General features: G+C 36.0%; 1 protein-coding gene and 4 long non-coding RNA genes across 8 annotated transcripts; 3 read left to right on the top strand and 2 right to left on the bottom strand.

Moving 5' to 3' along the window:
- LOC107643606 lies at positions 7,856-9,004 on the top strand. The gene is made up of 2 exons (XR_001620946.2): positions 7,856-8,447; positions 8,661-9,004. It is a non-coding gene; the product is annotated as an uncharacterized LOC107643606 (long non-coding RNA).
- Positions 9,174-12,162, bottom strand: LOC107643604. Of its 3 annotated transcripts, none has more exons than XR_002362877.1 (3): positions 11,033-11,330; positions 9,979-10,345; positions 9,174-9,533 (listed from the first exon to the last, which is right to left on the bottom strand). XR_002362877.1 is itself a non-coding variant. In XM_016347292.2 (2 exons), the coding sequence occupies exons 1-2, from the start codon at positions 12,145-12,147 to the stop codon at positions 10,234-10,236; spliced, it is 585 nt and encodes a 194-aa protein (XP_016202778.2). In that variant the 5' UTR covers positions 12,148-12,162; the 3' UTR covers positions 9,767-10,233. The 3 variants fall into 3 exon arrangements, 1 of the variants encoding a protein (XP_016202778.2); XR_002362878.1 differs by having other exon boundaries at positions 9,174-9,529; XM_016347292.2 differs by lacking the exons at positions 9,174-9,533; positions 11,033-11,330 and adding an exon at positions 11,675-12,162 and having other exon boundaries at positions 9,767-10,345.
- LOC107643605 lies at positions 13,431-15,183 on the top strand. Of its 2 annotated transcripts, none has more exons than XR_001620943.2 (3): positions 13,431-13,852; positions 14,191-14,335; positions 14,805-15,183. It is a non-coding gene; the product is annotated as an uncharacterized LOC107643605 (long non-coding RNA). The 2 variants fall into 2 exon arrangements; XR_001620944.2 differs by lacking the exon at positions 13,431-13,852 and adding an exon at positions 13,859-14,107.
- On the top strand, positions 15,259-16,999 carry LOC107643607. The gene is made up of 2 exons (XR_001620947.2): positions 15,259-15,462; positions 15,932-16,999. It is a non-coding gene; the product is annotated as an uncharacterized LOC107643607 (long non-coding RNA).
- On the bottom strand, positions 17,044-17,684 carry LOC110271976. Its single transcript, XR_002362876.1, has 2 exons — positions 17,297-17,684; positions 17,044-17,195 (listed from the first exon to the last, which is right to left on the bottom strand). It is a non-coding gene; the product is annotated as an uncharacterized LOC110271976 (long non-coding RNA).

The following is a 19,665-nucleotide window of genomic DNA, read 5'->3' as shown; positions in this document are numbered from 1 at the left end:
CCTATTGATATAAGAAAAATAAATTTATTTATGTTTAAATAGAAACTTTTTTTAATAAACTATTTTATTACGTCAACATTAAGTTAAACACTTTTTTTAGGTAGTAATTATAAAAATAGGACAAAGAAAGAAAATAACACGAGTCTTCTGATGCTTTAACAAAGCTAGAAATAGATAATGATAAAAAAAAGAAAAAAATTATTCCTTAAATTTAAGCTTGGTGGGAGTTCATTACTGAAGATGAAGTAAATATTAAAGTATCTTCTTGGAAATTGCTATTACTTTATTTGGAGAGGCTCCTTCTTGTGTCGAAGATGAAGCAATTTCTAGCTCAATATGTATTCTAGCAAATTAAAACTACTGGCGGAAGGACGAAGGTTCTTTATTTATTCTGACTCGTGTGCCTGAGGTGAATTTTTTTCTCCTTTCAACGTTGAAATTAGAACAATTTTTGTCTTTTTCATCCATGACTCCATTAAGAGGGTTTCTACTCCAAATTTTTTATCTCTTAATTTTTTGCATGTAAATAGGTAGTTAAAGGCTGTTTTCCTATAGTATGGCATTAAAGCTAAGAGCCGATCATGTAATGCACGTAATAACCTAACTTTTAGCATGTTATGACCAATGTCAATCGTCAAGTATTACTATTCAATTAATCTATAGGATTCTAGACCTTATATATTGTATATTATTATTCAATGAGCTTGTAGCATTATTTGGATCGTAGGTTAGTTAAGATTATATGAATATTTTCACAACGAAGTTCGAAAGCGATGAATCATACAAGCACTTAATATAACAACAAAATATAGCAGAAAGGCATATACTATATGTGGATGGCCACTAGGGCGCAGTTTCATACATAAGATTGGTCAATACATTCGACTTCACTTATATACATAGTACCCATAGCATAATAAGTAGATATATACATAACTGACACTTAGGCTTCGGCTCACATATAAGTCCCTACTCTAGAACTTGTCTACCAAAGTAAAATCATCTCCCTCCAAAAGATTATCTACAATGAAAGTATATTACTAGCTACGAAAAACTACTTCCTACAAACATCTGTGAGACTGTTGCATATCGAGTCCATCATACGTGGCCATTGGGCTACTGCCTGGCTCTCCATCTCCCATCTTTCCTCCCTCTGACAAACTGAAGACTAGGTCAATAACTATGTGATTTTCACTGGCCTCGGCATCCTCCGATGGATCTTCTTCGGATGAAGTCGATATAAAGCCATTGGGAATGATTGTGGCCAAGACCTCTCCCAAGAGACCAAATTACTTGACCATCGGGTCCAAGGATTGGTAATCAAGCATAGACTCCACCGGTATCACTGGCCCAGGTGCTGGGTCAAACTAGTGTGGATACTCAGGCAAAAAGATGATAGGAGACTCCAACTCCGAGTCCATCTAGTATAGTGGCTGTGGTGAAAAAGAGTGGTGGGTGCCTCTAATATACAATTTAGATAATAAAAAACCGAAAGACAAGTCGAAGTCAAACTCAGGACTAAATAAAGGATGTGAAAAAGTTTTATCAGAAAGGATGTACATGCACGCACGTGGTTCTCCCCATATGAGAGTGCTACCCTCATATGGGATCGTCCTAGTGGCATAGTGCAGAGTACTCAAAAAACACTACTCCCGAGCCCATCTGTAGAATGAGGTAAAGAAGGGAGGTTGAGAACCTAAAGTTCCCAATAGGATGTGAAGAGGGAAGTCGGGGGTTTTGGGTACTTAACCCTAAGAAATTTGTTACTACGCTATCAAGTTACCTCTAGGGATATTACACGCTCTTATCAAAATAGTAAAAGAATAACAGGAAATACAATTACACATGCAATCACAAATCATAGAGAAATGCAGCAAGTAGGCATGCTACATGTCTAACCCTACACAAACTATAAGCTCATGCGTCGGTTGACTACCCGCAACCCAACGTTACTCAGAGTAACGTCCGAATATGATCTCTTAACTGTGTTGGTCATTCTATGTACCTCATGGTTGTAACGATGTCAATTCTGGTGCTGAACAATTGATGTAAGACTTGATACCACTAAAGGCTCACAGTGAGAGACAGATTCTATTATAGGCATCCCCACCTCTTTCGACACTAGCCAAACGGGTTAATTCCTTTGCTTGCCAGCAGGCGGTCTTTCTTAAGAGACCTGAGACTTTTTCATTTATCTTAGTAAATTTTAGTACATTTAAAGGACTTTTTGTCTTTAGTCATTTAAATTACTGAAATGTACCATTTCTCTAAGAGATTCTTTTGCCCTTAATCTTTATTCATAAAGTTTTTTACACTTTTTCTCCTTTATTCTTAAAGTTTTTTAAGACATTCTTTTTCTTATTTATAGTTTTGTCCTTAGCAACTTCTAATGTGACATTTCTACCCTTTCTTTATTTTTACCACATTAGTCTTATACTTATTCTTAAATGACTATTTTACCTGTAACTCATTAACTACTAGTTTTTTACCTTATCTTTTACCGAATCGCCCCGAGTACACCTTAGTTTACTATTTCATTCTGAGACATTTTACTAATGATAATTTTATCCTTTTTAGTCTAATTTACCATTTTACCCCTAATTTCTTATCCTTATCTTATGCGTTTGCTATATCTATATTTTTTACCCTTAGACTCTACTTTTTATATTATTTATAACTGGATCTTTCAATAATTACTTAGCACCCGTAGACTTTACCCCTTATGCCAATTATGCCTGAATCTTTTTACAATTATCCTTATTGTCCTAGACCTTCTATATCTTCTATATCTTTATTTCCTAGCCCACTTTAACTCCTAGTTACATCTAGGCCAGATTTAGTGCATCATATATTTTTCATTGAGCAAAATTTTATGATATAAGTATTCATGCATCAAAATATCTAGAGTTTATTCATTATCACAAATTGTCATTAAGCATCAACGAAGGCACTTTATGCATATAGTAAGTTTTCTAGCTAGTCCTAACTCTTACTTCTTTAGTCAAGATCCTCAAATCACTTTTACGGTTGCTCTAGGCTCCAAGAACTTTCTAAGAAAAGCAATATGTTATTTAATTATAAAGCCTCATGGCTAAACCCATGGTGAAAGGAATGGAGTGGATTCTCACTTCCTTGAGCTTGAGTCTTGAGTAATCCTAGAACATCATATATGAGTGAGATATGGTCAAATAATGAGAGTGCATCTTCTTGCTCCTACCGGGCCATATGGCCGAATGTATAGTGGAAAAATAGAGGAGGATTTCTTATCCTTTGTGCTTTGAATTTTGATGTTCTCTCTACTCTTTTGGAAGCTCATAGTATTAGCTTGCTATACAAGGAATGAAGAACATTAACTCTCCATAAGAGAGCATGATTGCCGAATGTATTAATAAGAAAAGAAGAGGGTAAACTCCTTACTCACCTTAGGGATTCTTGAAGGAGATTTAGCAAAAGAATTAGAGAGGTTATCCTAGTTGGTTTTCTCAAAGGGTTGAATGTTCTTGATAATGGAAGAGGGAATTGTATGACGGTGAAGTTAGTTTCTCTCTTTTTCTTCTCTCTAAGCCTTGGCCTCACTTTCTCTTTCTCTCTAGTTATTTTTCCTAATCTCACTTAGGTTTTGTTTGGATGTTAAAAAAAAAATGGAAGGCAGGAAAATAAGAGGAAAGAAAATAAGATGAAAGAAAATGGAAAGAAAAGTTGAGTTATTTATGTGTTGTTTGGATGAATAGAAAATAGATGAAAAGAAAAGTGAGAAGAAAGAAAATCATAATAGTATAAAATTACATTAATACCCTTATAATAAAATAAGTATAAATATTTTTATTTATTCATATTTTATTATATTTTATAAATATTATAATTTTATAAAATATAAGTATTTTTATTTATGGATGTTTTATTATATTTTATAAATATTATAAAATATTATAATTTTATATATTTGATTTAAATTATTTATCTAATACATATAATATTTAAATATAAATTTTTATTATAATAATATATTAAAACTAAATTTATATTAATATTTGTTAATAATAATATAACTAAGGGTAGTATTGAAAATTTAAAAATATAGCACTTTTTTTCTTGTTTTTTTGTTTGTGATGGAAAGAATTTTTTTTTAGTGAGACCCATACAAAAATTTTTTTTCCTTCCTATTTTCTTTTATAACCAAACAAAGAAAAATATCATTTTCCATCTATTTTCTTTCTATCCATTTTCTTTTCACTTATTTTCTGTCAAACCAAACATAGTGTTAGTGATTAAGAATATGGTAAAAGATAAGAGGTGAAAGTAAAATATTTATAGAGGAATGAGAGATTTACACGTTGGAATAATGGAGAGATAATGTTAAATTTAATGGTTTTTACTTTATTTTACTCACGGTTACCCACTAATTACCTTATTTGATCATCAAGGTAAAATTTAGAGAGAGAGAGAAATTTGGTTATGTGAGGAGAGGGTGGAGTGAAAAATGTGAGTTATGCGTGATGAAATTTGGATAATCTCATTCATAATTCTCCAAGTTAATTTATCACATGATAAATTAATATCAGAAGAATAGCCTCAAAAGAGAAGGATTAATCTAGTTATAAAATCTAGTGGCTAAGATTACTCCTCAATGGATAATTACTAAGGTGGTAATTTCTTAGCCATGTGTTTTTACCGTAGCCAGCAAAAATAGATATCTATACTGATATAGGTAGTTCCGTTATCATATAGTATCTATACTCCAACATATTTCTAAAATATTTTGGTGATGATAAACGAATCAAGAAATATACCTGTAAAAATATATTATTGGAGTTAAACTCTAAAATGCTCTTTGAGATTGGCATCGTGCACTAAAATTGTCCCTGAGATTCTAATTGCACTAATTACGTTCCTGAGATTGAAAAAAGTGCATCATATTAGTCTCTGACCTATTTTCCATTAACGACATGATGATATGGTATGATGACGTGGACTGTAAGTGACACGTGTCACTTCATGATTTGACCACGTGTAATGGTATGATGATGTAGTGACCAGTGACACTTGGCATGCTGACGTGGATGGTTATACCACGTGTCACAATGTTATTTGGCCACGTGTCCGTTTGTGCCACGTGTCGCAACCGTATTCGTTCACGTGTCATCCATTATGTTATCGTTGTATATGCACCAAATTAGTCCCTCACTTTGCATTAAGTGACTCATTTTAGTTCCTGAAATTGAATGTCGTGCACCAAACTAGTCCCTTCACCAGTTTTTTCTCATTTTTTTCTATAAATTCAAAATTCTCAATATTTTTGAATGCATTAATTTCAATTCTATTTTTTCACATGTTCTTCAAATAAAAATGTTTTTATAAAATATTTTTTTCTCTTGCGAAACCCTAACCGCCGACTTAGAGTTGACGTGAAGGCTTTTCAAGCACCTTCACTACCATCTCCGACCTCTTTCAGTACTTTTATTAAAAAAAAAAAATTCTTGCGGATACCCCTAATAACCGCCGTCTTAGAGTTGACGTGAAGGCATTTCAAACTTCCCTCATTACCATCTCCGACCTCTTTTGTCTAGACTACAGAAGTCAAAGATAGTAGTGAGGGTGCTTGAAGTGCCTTCAATCTAGTTCATTTACACATAACGAAAACGTGTATTTCATAAGAAAAAAAAATATTTATTTTAATTATTAATTTATTGTTAAAAACACATATTTTTTTTATGGAAAAATGTGTCTAATCAATCATATAATTATTTTTTTATAATAACATACTTAGACTATCTCTATTTTGGTCCCTGAAATTCACGCGATTACCTATTTTGGTCCTTGAAATTCAAAATTACCTATACTGGTCCTTTAGATTCAATCCCAGCACCAATGTGGTCCCTCGAATCTTTCCGGCGATGACTAGACAAACGGAATGCTGAGATGGCATTCTCCCTGCTACGTTGGATGATGAGTAAACGACGTCGTTTATCCTTGGCATCCAAACAAGTCAGAAATGTCGTCGCTTTGTATATGAAGGGAGAAGAAACGATGAAGACCCAAAATAAAGTATTCTTCTTCTCCTCTACCTCCACTATTCTTCATTTCTGACTTGTTTGGGTACTAAGGGTAAACGACATCGTTTACTCATCATCCAATATAGTAGGGAGGGCGCTATATCAGCACTTCGTTTGCCTAGTCATCACCGGAAAGAGTCGAGGGACCATATTGGTGCCTGAATTTGAATCTAGAGGACTAGTATAGGTAATTTTGAATTTCAGGGACCAAATTGAGTAATCGCGTGAATCTCAGGGACCAAAATGGGTATTTAGTCAACATACTTATATATTACAAAATTTACCAATGTTAAATTATTAAACAAAATTATATAATTAAAACTAAAAAGTAAAATCTTAAAAATTTTTATGAAAGTACTTGTATTTAAATGATATATGAAAAAATAGAATTGAAATTAGTGTATCCAGGATATTAAAATTTTAAATTTAAAAGAAAATGAGAAAAAATTGGTGAAGGGACTAGTTTGGGGCACGACATTCAATTTCAAGGACTAAAATAAGTCACTTAATGCAAAGTGAGAGACTAATTTAGTGCATATACAACGATGGCATAATGAATGACACGTGGACAAATATGGTTGCGACACGTGGCACAAATGGACACATGGCCAAATAACATTGTGACACGTGGCACAACCATCAACGTCAGTATGTCACGTGTCACTGGTCGCCACATCATCATACCATTACACGTAGCCAAATCATGAAGTGACACGTGTCACTTACAGTCTACGTCATTATGCCATGTCATCACGTCGTTAATGGAAAATGGTGATTGCTACGGTACGATGATAAATTCATACGTACCGATATATTTAAAATATGGACAAGTAGTAACAAGTCACGTGGAATTTAATTTCCACGTCAGCATTTAATTTTTTCTTTTTTAAATATATATTATATCACAACTTTTACTAAAATACCCTTTTAATTAAATAAAAATAAAAAATATTTATTTATTTAATTTTATAAAAAGACTTAAATACCTTTTTTTGTATATATTAGACAAAAATTACTCTTTTAGATTAATTAAATTGTTTAATTTTAAAATTTAAATAATCTAAAAAACAAAAACAAAAATACATTTAACAAAATTATTTGTCTCTCCATAAACTCTAATCAATTATTTATACCAAAAAAATTAAATAAATTTAAAAAATATTAAACAAAATCACTTTGTTCTTTATTTACTTACTGGGTTCTCACACAACCCTCATCTCTAATTGTTCATACAAAAAAAATCATCCGAAAAATTAAGAAAAAAATTAAAAGAACAGAGCTTCCTATCTTCATCTTCTTGGGTTTTTCACCAGCACACTCTCAACGAGCTTCTCTCTCATTACTAATTCTGAGACTCAAACTCTCTCCACTCTCACTGCCACTAGAGTCTCTCTCGGTCTCACCAGAGTCTCTACTCGTTCACACAGTCACACTCACCGGCGTCTCGTTGCTCCTCTCCTATCGTCGCCGGCGTTTCAACGTCGCGGCCTTCCCTGGGCTCCTCCTCGCCGGCGACAGAAGCACTCGTCGGAACGTCGTCGCTCGTCGTCTTCTGTTTTGCTCTCTCTGTTTATGTTTTGTTTCTCATGTCAATGAAACTTGAAGCTATTGTCATCTGATCTACTGATTAGGATTAGGGTGAATAGATAACAAACTTTACAATATGTGTTCTATGTGAAATAGTTTGCATATGAAATACTTTATCCCACTGTTACCTTCAATGGAGCTGGTTCTGTTGTTTTTCTTTTGTTTCTGGACCTATGAGCCCAGTTATTGTTCCTTGTTCTTGCTTGCTATGGAGTAAAATATTTAGGGTACCTAAGCAGATAAACATAACCCAGTCAAATTGGATGAATGGAAAAATCTCTTCCTCTTTGCCAATTCAATCAACTGAACAAGAAAACAAAAGAAGAGTGTATTTAGAAGCAAGCTATTGAATCTAATGGACACCCTCTTTCAATGCACCGAATAATTAGTGCGACTGGAAAAGACTCCAAGGGGCCGTTATGAACCTACATTTTATGGACAATTAATAGCCAGTTGTCCTTTGTCGTTTGATGCTTCTGTTCTAGTTCTGAAATTTGGGAATGCTAGTATGATACGTGAAGGCATATTGCTGGGTATAATGATGGATAAAAAGCCTTTACCCATTCTTCATCCATTTGGAGAGGATATATTGGTAACGCCAGAGTGGATCAATATTACTATTTCCAATTGCACTGATTCTATGTTGTAATTTTTATGAGCTTTATTGTAATTGAATCCTTTTGTTTTCGTCAGTTTACAAAGCATATTGCTAGCTACTTTACTGACCGAACAATCTTAGCCGGTCGAAAGGAGATGGAATTCATGGCTAACTTTTGTGCATTTGAATTTTGGCAGCATCTTTTCAGGGTAAAGTCATATTCCTCCTTCACTTTATGAGCTTCCAAATACCTTAGCATTGTTTAGTTTTTGTATGAGGATTTATTGACGAAAGGTGGAAGGAAAAATTTTCAAGCTGATAATTTTTTTAATTAAAAACTATAATATTGCTCACTAAACATCATGTTTATATTCTCACTCCAAGCTAAGAGACCACAATGCAAATTCTTCTTTTCGTTGCAGGTAATTGATTTGTCTGATAATTCAATGCTACCTAATTCTATGATGATGAATATTGTTCTATCATTATAACAGGGATGCCGAAGAGAAGAGCAGAGAATGTAAACATCTTTTAAAGTAACGATATAGATAGATACACGGATTTCACAAAGAATGGGATCCCAAACTTTTTGCTACACTGTAATTATAATTCAAGCTGTGTTTGGTTATTCCAAATTAAAAATTTTTTCCTTCTTCTCCTTTCTATCCTTGATTGACACAGGTTGAGTTGTATTATATGTCGTACAAGACAAGAGTGTCCAAATTCCAAACAAAATAATAATAACCAAAATATTATCATATTTGAAGTCTGGTGTTAATTATTGCATAGCAATATAGCATGATTGTTATTGTTATTGTTCAAAACTTGAACGAGGTAGCTATGGACTATGCTACACAATTAATCAACTATTAATTTAATTAAATATAAATGTAAATAGATGGACACTTTGATATAATTTTCCAAAACAGATAAGGTTATTACACAAGCATTCTTTTTTCTTTTTTTTTTCTTCTTTTCTCTACAAAAATACATACTTAAATACAACACCATCTCAAATCCTAGGGATAGGGAACTAGAGATTTCAGCTCCAAAACACAGTTTCCATTGATTGCACCATGCACTCTAAAGCTGTTGGGTCTTTTTTATATTTTCTTCTCGAGGCATCCATCACAGTGCTCAACTTAACGGCTGCAGCTTGCTAACTAATAGCTATGTTAATACAGATTTATTCTTCACAAAATTGTAATATCCCGGCAAGTGGCAACTCAAGGAAGGTGAAGAATGGATTTATGCAAATTGCCAGCAGGAGTTAATAGCTGCTTCCCTGCCTCTAACTAGATCAAATTGTAACCAAAATTCAGAATAAACAAGAAATAAAAATACATAAATTAGGAGAAAGGCTTCAATTTTAGTAAAAACTGAAGCTTCAATAAACAAACCATGTCATAACAGCTATGCAAATAAAAAGAGTAACTAATTTCGGAAGAGGAAAAGAACATGAATATATGATTAAATGAAATGAAGTGAGGAAATAATTGAACTGAAACATGTCTAGTAAACTCCTGGGTACCAAGGAAGATCAGTAGTTACATTTAAAGAATTAAAAGAAGGATGAACACATGAAGAATTCAAAATAAGATTACATAGAAATATGCTTGGTTTAGTAACTTGTTCTTGCCATTCAGGTCTCAACTACCTCAATATTGAATTCTACCTCAACTTTCTTTAGATAATGTACAAATTACGCTTTTAAAAATCTTTTAATTCAATAATACATACTTGATACTTCTTCCACCTTGTGGCTCCCCTTCTACCAACTTGGGCATCATAACAGATGCTTGCTCTTAATTACTCTCAGCATTGACACCAAGGAACCCAAAATATCAAAGCATTCTATGGCTAACCAATATTTCATCCTAGCCATAAATATTACTACAACACTACCTACAGCACAATAAATGCACCAAAGGTCAGCAATTCAACAACAACATTGAAGCATACGAGTAGAGAAATATATTGAGGTATAAACTGGGATCATATCTGATCACGGAGGAGTGACAATAGTTTATCAGTGTCACTCTCTGATAATCCATTCTCAGGAGAAATCTGCAGCTTGGGACACTTGAAGGGATACCCAGGTAAGCATCTATAAAGTGAAAGACAGAGAAGGGCCAATTTAATATCAATTCACAATAAAAAAAATAAAAAAAATAAACAAAAATAATAACAAAAGCTATCTTAAATCCAATTGAATGTCAAACTATTAACATCTACATATGAATTGACAACAAATGTGCAAAAGACGATAATGAAGAACTCTAACTAATGCATCTGAACAAATCAAGGCTTATGTAGAAATCATGACAGACCAACACTGTTATGCTATTCCTTTGATAGCCATTTGGATTTTGGACCTGTAAAATATTCCCTTTCCCTCTTGAATGGTCCATATTCATCTTCGTTTTACAAATTAGATTATGTAAATAACAACGAAACTCTTTCCAGCATACTTCAAAGTTCAAAGAAGTGTATACATTTGAACAAAAAATGTACAAGAAAGAAATATAATTTGTGCGACTGAAAGATGAGAAATGATGAAAAACAATTTTACTATACCACCATCAACAATTCAGAATCAGACAAAATCAGCAACCAAAATTAACAACTCAATCAGAAAAACCAACATAAACAACTCAGAATCTGGAAAAAATTCTAGCATTAACAATGTTCATCAACAACACAGAATTAGAAAAATCAACGGCCAATAACTCAAAAATCAGAATAAATAAAATTAACAAAATAACCAAAAATAAATTGACGTAGTAGTGCTTACCGGCGGCGAGGGAGGAAGGTGACGGCGCGGCGAATACTCCACAGCCGATCAGAGAAAGACGTCGCAGTGAGAGAGAGACAGAAAGAGCTCGTAGCCTCGGATAGAGAGAACTCGAAGAGAGATGACTCAAAGAGAGAGATGGGCACCAACAACTCGAGCAGAGACGACGACGGAGAAGCCCTTCGTAGCGGCGTCGCCAATAGTTGCGAGCAAGCACTCAACGTCGAGGAGAAGAGGATCGAGAAGCGAGCAGACCTTCCACGAGCGAGGACGGCACCCAAATCTGTCTCTGCCGGCGNGGGTGAGGGGTTCTGATTTCTGGACGTTTGTTTTTTTCTTTTTCTTTATATATATAAATATATATTAATAGTACTGAAACGGGAAAAACCGGACAGTTTTTGCGGTTCACCGATTAACCGCCGGTTTGATCGGTTTTTTGCAAGACGGTTTTTCACATCAACCAAACCGGACAGATGACTGGTTACCGGTTAATCCGGTCGAACCAATCGGTCGGGTTCGATTTTCAGAACAATGGTAAATAAGCATGATTTTTAGTCACATATAAGAAGACTTCTCTGATGCATGCTGGTTAATAGGGGGAGTTACTTCAACAATTATAATAACAACAAATTAGATTTATACCTAGGGTTAGTGGAAGATAGGAAAGAATGCAGAGCTGGCGGCAACAGGGACAGTGGCTGGGGTGGAAGGGTCGAACAGGGGTGGCGCCGACGGGAAGACACTTCGCGACGAACAGGGCTGTGCGAATCTCCAAGCTGGCTCCAGGAACTTGCGACAGTGAGTGACTTCCACAGAACTTGCGACCGCGGTGGTGGCTGGAACGGAGGGTGCGCCGGAAGCTCGAGTTGGAGACTGCATGCATGGTAACTGATAGCGAGAGGTGAGAGTGGAGGGCTGGAGGGTGGAGGCTCGAGAGTGTTGCCTGGGTGAAGAACTGAAGAGTGAAGACTGAAGGCTAGGGTTCTTTTGGCGACAAACGCAGCGTTTTGGGCAAAAATTAAAAATCCGGTCGGGTCACATTTTGGTTCGACCGACCGGTTTTCGACCGGTTTATTGGTTTGATCACGGTTTTCAAAATCTGCGGTTTTGTCCATTGTTCGAACCGCTTTTTTCCTTGGTTCACGATTTACCGGTTTGAACCGTTTTCAGAACTTTACGTTTTTCCCTTATTCCAAAAAACTAGCCAGGTCACGGTTCGGTTCAACCGACCAGTTCCTGGCCGGTTCGACGGTTTAATTGCGGTTTTTGAAATTGGCGGTTTCCACAAGAAAATAATAAAAACAAAAATAATAATAAATATCCTATGTTGTAAATCTAATCTTGTGGAAATTCATAATCATCACGATGGTGATTATCACACAACTTATTAAGATTTTCAATGGTATTTTTTTTACCCTATAGCTGATCATATTATGATTCTTTAACATGAGTGAGACTGCAATCTTCATGCGAACCCCATTATCCACCTAATAAAATTTGAATAATTACACATTAGGCTTGACTACCTAAATATAAAAGAAAGAACGAAGGAAAAGATTAGTGCATAACATTACCTTTATGTTAAAATGATCATCTTTAAAATAAGCTATCATCCAACTTGCAACCCACACACCCGCGTCACTCCTACATATTGAGGAAGCTATATTAGAGTATTATATAATTGCATAAATTTCATACCAATAACTACTAATTATACGATCTTACAGATATTAAAAAATCGGTTGAACCATGAACCACTACAAAAAAACAACTCGACAATATGTTAAAACCCCCAATTTCAAAAACCACAATTGCACCGTCGAACCGGCCAAGAACTGGTCGGTCGAACCGAACCGTCACCTGGCCGGATTTTTGGAATAAGGGAAAAACGCAAAGTTCTGAAAATGGTTCGAACCGACTGGTCGAACCGGTCAAATCGTGAAACGAGGGGAAAAGCGGTTCGGACCAAGATTCTGAAAACCCGTTCGAACTGGTCGGTCGAACCGTGAACCGGTACAAAAAACGAATCGGTCATATATCAAAACCAAAAGATTCAGAAACCATCGTTGGACCGTCGAACCGGTCGGTCGAACCGAACTGAGACCCGACCGGTTTTCTAAAATTTGCTCAAAACGGTGCTGTTGGTTAGAGGAACCCTAACCAGTAGAGGTGTTCAAAATCGATTCGGACCGAACTAAACCGATCAACCAAACCGAAAAATCGAAAACCGAACAAACCGATAACCAAAAAAACCGAAAAAAACATGTTTTGCTGTTTTTAGTTCGGTTCGGTTTGGTTTTTGGTTCTGATAATGAAAACTCCAACCGAACCGAACCGAACCGGTCAGGTAAAAAACAAAAAAAAAAAACCAAACCCCCTCCCCCAAAATGAACGAAACCTAAACCTAACCCAGTAACCCCCATTCGGCAATTCCCCCAAGCCCCACTTCCAAACGAACCCTAGCCCCTCTCTCCCTGCTCCATAGGTCTCACAGCCTCGCTCTCTGCAACTCCCATCGCCGGTGAGAGACCTCCTCCCACCACCTCGCAGCCACCGCCACATTCCTCCCAGCGCAGCCCTTCCACTGCTCCCACCCAGGACCTCCTCGCGGACAGAGCAGCCCAGCACTGCAGCACACAGCCAGCGCCCAGCGCCCAGCAGGTCGGCACCACCCTTGCAAGTCGCACCCACCACCACCCTCAATCCCTCGCAACTCGCAAATCGCACCCAGCAAGCCAGGACCACCCACTCACCCAGGACCACCCAGCGGACACAGAGCACCGTATCAAGTTAGATATGGAGCCCGAGCCACCGAGTTAGGTATGTAACTTTACTGAAATTGCTGTTTTGTTTGTTTTGTTGAATTACTGAAACTGCTTCTGGTTTGTGTTGTTCTGTTGAATTGATGAAAGTTTGAGTCTTGTTTTGTTTTGCTGTTTTGTTGAATTACTTAATTACTTTTGAGTTTTGAAGTGATTTAGTATGATTTATCAAGTGTTGGAGGTTCTGGATCTTGATAATGTTAGATTGAAGGTAACATATAAATGGAGAAATCTTGGAACTTGGGCAGTTAAGGTTATATTTCAATTGTGTCTTCTGATGGTCACTACTGTTTGATTTGTAGAATATGTAACAGATTTCTATCTACCATGGTCTAGGTATAAAGGTGGACCATCATTACCAAGGAAGTTGATCTTGCAGGGTGCTACACAGAAGCAATATAGTGTTGAGGTTTACCCACTCATTTTGAAGTTGACTGATGCCAGAGATAAGAGTGTGTCAACTGTAAAATTAAGCAAAAAGGTACCAATTGATTTCATATGGGGTTGTCTTGTTGGTTTTGTGGTTATGCTGCACTGAGTAGTAAGTACAGATGAGTATCGAATCCGTTAAAGTATGACACCTATTCAATTTTAAAAGCATATGTAATACACATTGGCATTAGTATGTCAATGATATTCATCTTTTATCCAAAAAGAAAAAATACTGTTGAGTATTTTTATGTGAGGAAGACATTGGAACACTCACATTACTCGATAGCCTATTGCAAGTAAAGAACACGATTTGCTATTATATATAAAGTTCTTCTATTCTTTCTTATTAGCATGTTTTCCAATGCCATCTACTTTGGTTCTAACTTGGCATAATGTGATAACTGAAATGTTAGACCAACGTAGTTCTGATTATTGCTTTTCTGTTCTCTCACGAACATAAGGGAACTATGTGCTTTTCTGATTATTGCTTTTCTGTTCTCTGAATGAACACACTGAAGAACGCATAGAAGATAGAAGAGAACTCGAACGCAGCTTGGAGGAAGCACCGAAGCAGCCATCTCTCGTCGCCATTCCTCAATGTCCAGCCACCGCTGCTGCTACAGCTTCGGCGCAACATCGCCCTTGTTCGCCGCGCATCCGCCTCCTTTTTGGCCAAGCTTCTGCGTCTGTTTTTTGGCCAACCCTTGTTCGAGCTGCTTAGCCCTCTGCTCAGTCCTCTACGCCGCGTGTTCGAGCCTCTGTTCAGCCTCTGTTCCGCGGCCTTTCAGCCACCGTTCGCCATTGTCTGCCTCCATTCAGCCATCTCCGTCGCGATTTAAAGCTCCTCCCTTTCCCTGTACTGTTTGAATTTCAGAACTGCTCCATCCTAAGTCGTAGTGATCTGTATGCCTTTGATCCCATAGCCTTTGTATTGTTGCATAGGTTAAGGTTATATTTCAATTGTGTCATCTGATGGTCACTACTGTTTGATTTGTAGAATATGTAACAGATTTCTATCTACCATGGTCTAGGTATAAAGGTGGACCATCATTACCAAGGAAGTTGATCTCGCAGGGTGCTACACAGAAGCAATATAGTGTTGAGGTTTACCCACTCATTTTGAAGTTGACTGATGCCAGAGATAAGAGTGTGTCAACTGTAAAATTAAGCAAAAAGGTACCAATTGATTTCATATGGGGTTGTCTTGTTGGTTTTGTGGTTATGCTGCACTGAGTAGTAAGTACAGATGAGTATCGAATCCGTTAAAGTATGACACCTATTCAATTTTAAAAGCATATGTAATACACATTGGCATTAGTATGTCAATGATATTCATCTTTTATCCAAAAAGAAAAAATACTGTTGAGTATTTTTATGTGAGGAAGACATTGGAACACTCACATTACTCGATAGCCTATTGCAAGTAAAGAACACGATTTGCTATTATATATAAAGTTCTTCTATTCTTTCTTATTAGCATGTTTTCCAAGGCCATCTACTTTGGTTCTAACTTGGCATAATGTGATAACTGAAATGTTAGACCAACGTAGTTCTGATTATTGCTTTTCTGTTCTCTCACGAACATAAGGGAACTATGTGCTTTTCTGATTATTGCTTTTCTGTTCTCTGAATGAACACACTGAAGAACGCATAGAAGATAGAAGAGAACTCGAACGCAGCTTGGAGGAAGCACCGAAGCAGCCATCTCTCGTCGCCATTCCTCAATGTCCAGCCACCGCTGCTGCTACAGCTTCGGCGCAACATCGCCCTTGTTCGCCGCGCATCCGCCTCCTTTTTGGCCAAGCTTCTGCGTCTGTTTTTTGGCCAACCCTTGTTCGAGCTGCTTAGCCCTCTGCTCAGTCCTCTACGCCGCGTGTTCGAGCCTCTGTTCAGCCTCTGTTCCGCGGCCTTTCAGCCACCGTTCGCCATTGTCTGCCTCCATTCAGCCATCTCCGTCGCGATTTAAAGCTCCTCCCTTTCCCTGTACTGTTTGAATTTCAGAACTGCTCCATCCTAAGTCGTAGTGATCTGTATGCCTTTGATCCCATAGCCTTTGTATTGTTGCATATTGGTAGATAGAAGGTATCAAATTTTGTGACATATCTATTATGTTGCTGATCTAGAAAATTGGTCGCTTTATTATATTCTCTAGAAACAATACAACTATACAACTACTAAACCTATAAACCAGCCAACATATTTAAGGATATCCTTCAGTGGTGCCATTGTGAGAATGGTTGAATTCTTGTATTCTCTCTCTGGAATGTTTTATTATAATTTTTTTAAGTTTTAAAAACTGTTTTAACATTCTTATGCACTCCTCCGTGATCAGATATGATCCCAGTTTATACCTCAATATATTTCTCTACTCGTACGCTTCAATGTTGTTGTTGAATTGCTGACCTTTGGTGCATTTATTGTGCTGTAGGTAGTGTTGTAGTAATATTTATGGCTAGGATGAAATATTGGTTAGCCATAGAATGCTTTGATATTTTGGGTTCCTTGGTGTCAATGCTGAGAGTAATTAAGAGCAAGCATCTGTTATGATGCCCAAGTTGGTAGAAGGGGAGCCACAAGGTGGAAGAAGTATCAAGTATGTATTATTGAATTAAAAGATTTTTAAAATCGTAATTTGTACATTATCTAAAGAAAGTTGAGGTAGAATTCAATATTGAGGTAGTTGAGACCTGAATGGCAAGAACAAATTACTAAACTCGTCAATAAATCCTCATACAAAAACTAAACAATGCTAAGGTATTTGGAAGCTCATAAAGTGAAGGAGGAATATGACTTTACCCTGAAAAGATGCTGCCAAAATTCAAATGCACAAAAGTTAGCCATGAATTCCATCTCCTTTCGACCGGCTAAGATTGTTCGGTCAGTAAGTAGCTAGCAATATGCTTTGCAAACTGACGAAAACAAAAGGATTCAATTACAATAAAGCTCATAAAAATTACAACATAGAATCAGTGCAATTGGAAATAGTAATATTGATCCACTCTGACGTTACCAATATATCCTCTCCAAATGGATGAAGAATGGGTAAAGGCTTTTTATCCATCATTATACCCAGCAATATGCCTTCACGTATCATACCAGCATTCCCAAATTTCAGAACTAGAACAGAAGCATCAAACGAGAAAGGACAACTGGCTATCAATTGTCCATAAAATGTAGGTTCATAACGGCCCCTTGGAGTCTTTTCCAGTTGCACTAATTATTCGGTGCATTGAAAGAGGGTGTCCATTAGATTCAATAGCTTGCTTCTAAATACACTCTTCTTTTGTTTTCTTGTTCAGTTGATTGAATTGGCAAAGAGGAAGAGATTTTTCCATTCATCCAATTTGACTGGGTTATGTTTATCTGCTTAGGTACCCTAAATATTTTACTTTCCCCTTGTTACTGCAAGAAATTTCAAGACTCTCCAAACATGCCAACTCTGGAAGCAAATTGAATAAAATACATTGTTCTGTTAATCATTGAACCATGTGTTGACTAAGACAACAATGACTATACTTTCATATGTACACATCACACTGACAATTATACAGTAGTTAAGCACAGTTGCAATGTGTTCTTTCTTAGAGAAATAAAAGTATTCACTAAAAATAGTTTAGAGCAAGTACAGGTTTATAGGAATTGAGCATCAACAAAAATTAGCAGCCAAAACACAATAACAATTTGCAAAATTCAACTTATAGCAGAGGCAGCAAGAACACCAACGCAATGATCAATAAAAGGCTATGCATGGATTGGATTATATAAAATCGAATCATAATCAAATTAAAACTAATTTTCTGGTCCAAGAAATTTAAGAGATGACTTTTTTCTTTTAGGAAAAAAAGGGTAGCAAGTCACAAAGTATTGCAGAATCATATTGTTATGAACCCTTTCATTTATAAAATATATACATCAGAATTACTCTACTCAGATTTTGCTTCTGTTTTCATAACTAGAACATTGGAATAAGCCAACAGAAGAATCTAAATAAAGTTAGAAGCCCCAGTCCATGAAATCACACCAGACTCCCAATCATAATATTGAGTAAAATTAACAATTCATTATCTAAGGAAGTTCCAAAATGATTTTCAGATTCCAAAATCCCACACTTCTTCCTTTTGTATTTCTCAGGAATGTTAACAATCCAATCAAGCTGAACATCACATGAATTAGCACAAAAATCACAAAGCCGCATCGTTTCCCCCTATAGATATAAAGTTATGATCAAAAGCAAAGGGAGCATAGCAAGCAAGAACAAGGAACAATAACAGGGCTCATAGGTCCAGAAACAAAAGAAAAACAACAGAACCAGCTCCATTGAAGATAACAGTGGGATAAAGTATTTCATATGCAAACTATTTCACATAGAACACATATTGTAAAGTTTGTTATCTATTCACCCTAATCCTAATAAGTAGATCAGATGACAATAGCTTCAAGTTTCATTGACATGAGAAACAAAACATAAACAGAGAGAGCAAAACAGAAGACGACGAGCGACGACGATCCGACGAGTGCTTCTGTCGCCGGCGAGGAGGAGCCCAGGGAAGGCCGCGAGACGTTGAAACGCCGGCGACGATAGGAGAGGAGCAACGAGACGCCGGTGAGTGTGACTGTGTGAACGAGTAGAGACTCTGGTGAGATCGAGAGAGACTCTAGTGGCAGTGAGAGAGGAGAGAGTTTGAGTCTCAGAATTAGGAATGAGAGAGAAGCTCGTTGAGAGTGTGCTGGTGAAAAACCCAGGAAGATGAAGATATGAAGTTCTGTTCTTTTAATTTTTTTTCTTAATTTTTCGGATGATTTTTTTTGTATGAACAATTAGAGATGAGGGTTGTGTGAGAACCCAGTAAACAAAGAACAAAGTGATTTTGTTTAATATTTTTTAAATTTATTTAATTTTTTTGGTATAAATAATTGATTAGAGTTTATGAAGAAACAAATGATTTTGTTAAATGTATTTTTGTTTTTGTTTTTTAGATTATTTAAATTTTAAAATTAAACAATTTAATTAATCTAAAAGAGTAATTTTTGTCTAATATATACAAAAAAAGGGTATTTAAGTCTTTTTATAAAATTAAATAAATAAATATTTTTTATTTTTATTTAATTAAAAGGGTATTTTAGTAAAAATTGTGATATAATATATATTTAAAAAAGAAAAAATTAAATGTTGACGTGGAAATTAAATTCCACGTGGCTTGTTACTACTTGTCCATATTTTAAACGTATCGGTAGGTCAGGGACTAATATGGTACATTTTTTTCAATTTTAGAGACGTAATTTGTGCAATTAGAATCTCAGGGACGATTTTAGTGCATGACGCCAATTTCAGAGACCATTTTAGAGTTTAACTCTATATTATCAATTAAATTTTATTCC

This window comes from Arachis ipaensis, chromosome B05 (assembly GCF_000816755.2).
Source record: "Arachis ipaensis cultivar K30076 chromosome B05, Araip1.1, whole genome shotgun sequence".
Lineage (NCBI taxonomy): Eukaryota > Viridiplantae > Streptophyta > Magnoliopsida > Fabales > Fabaceae > Arachis > Arachis ipaensis.
This window is presented reverse-complemented; position numbering and strand designations above follow the sequence as displayed.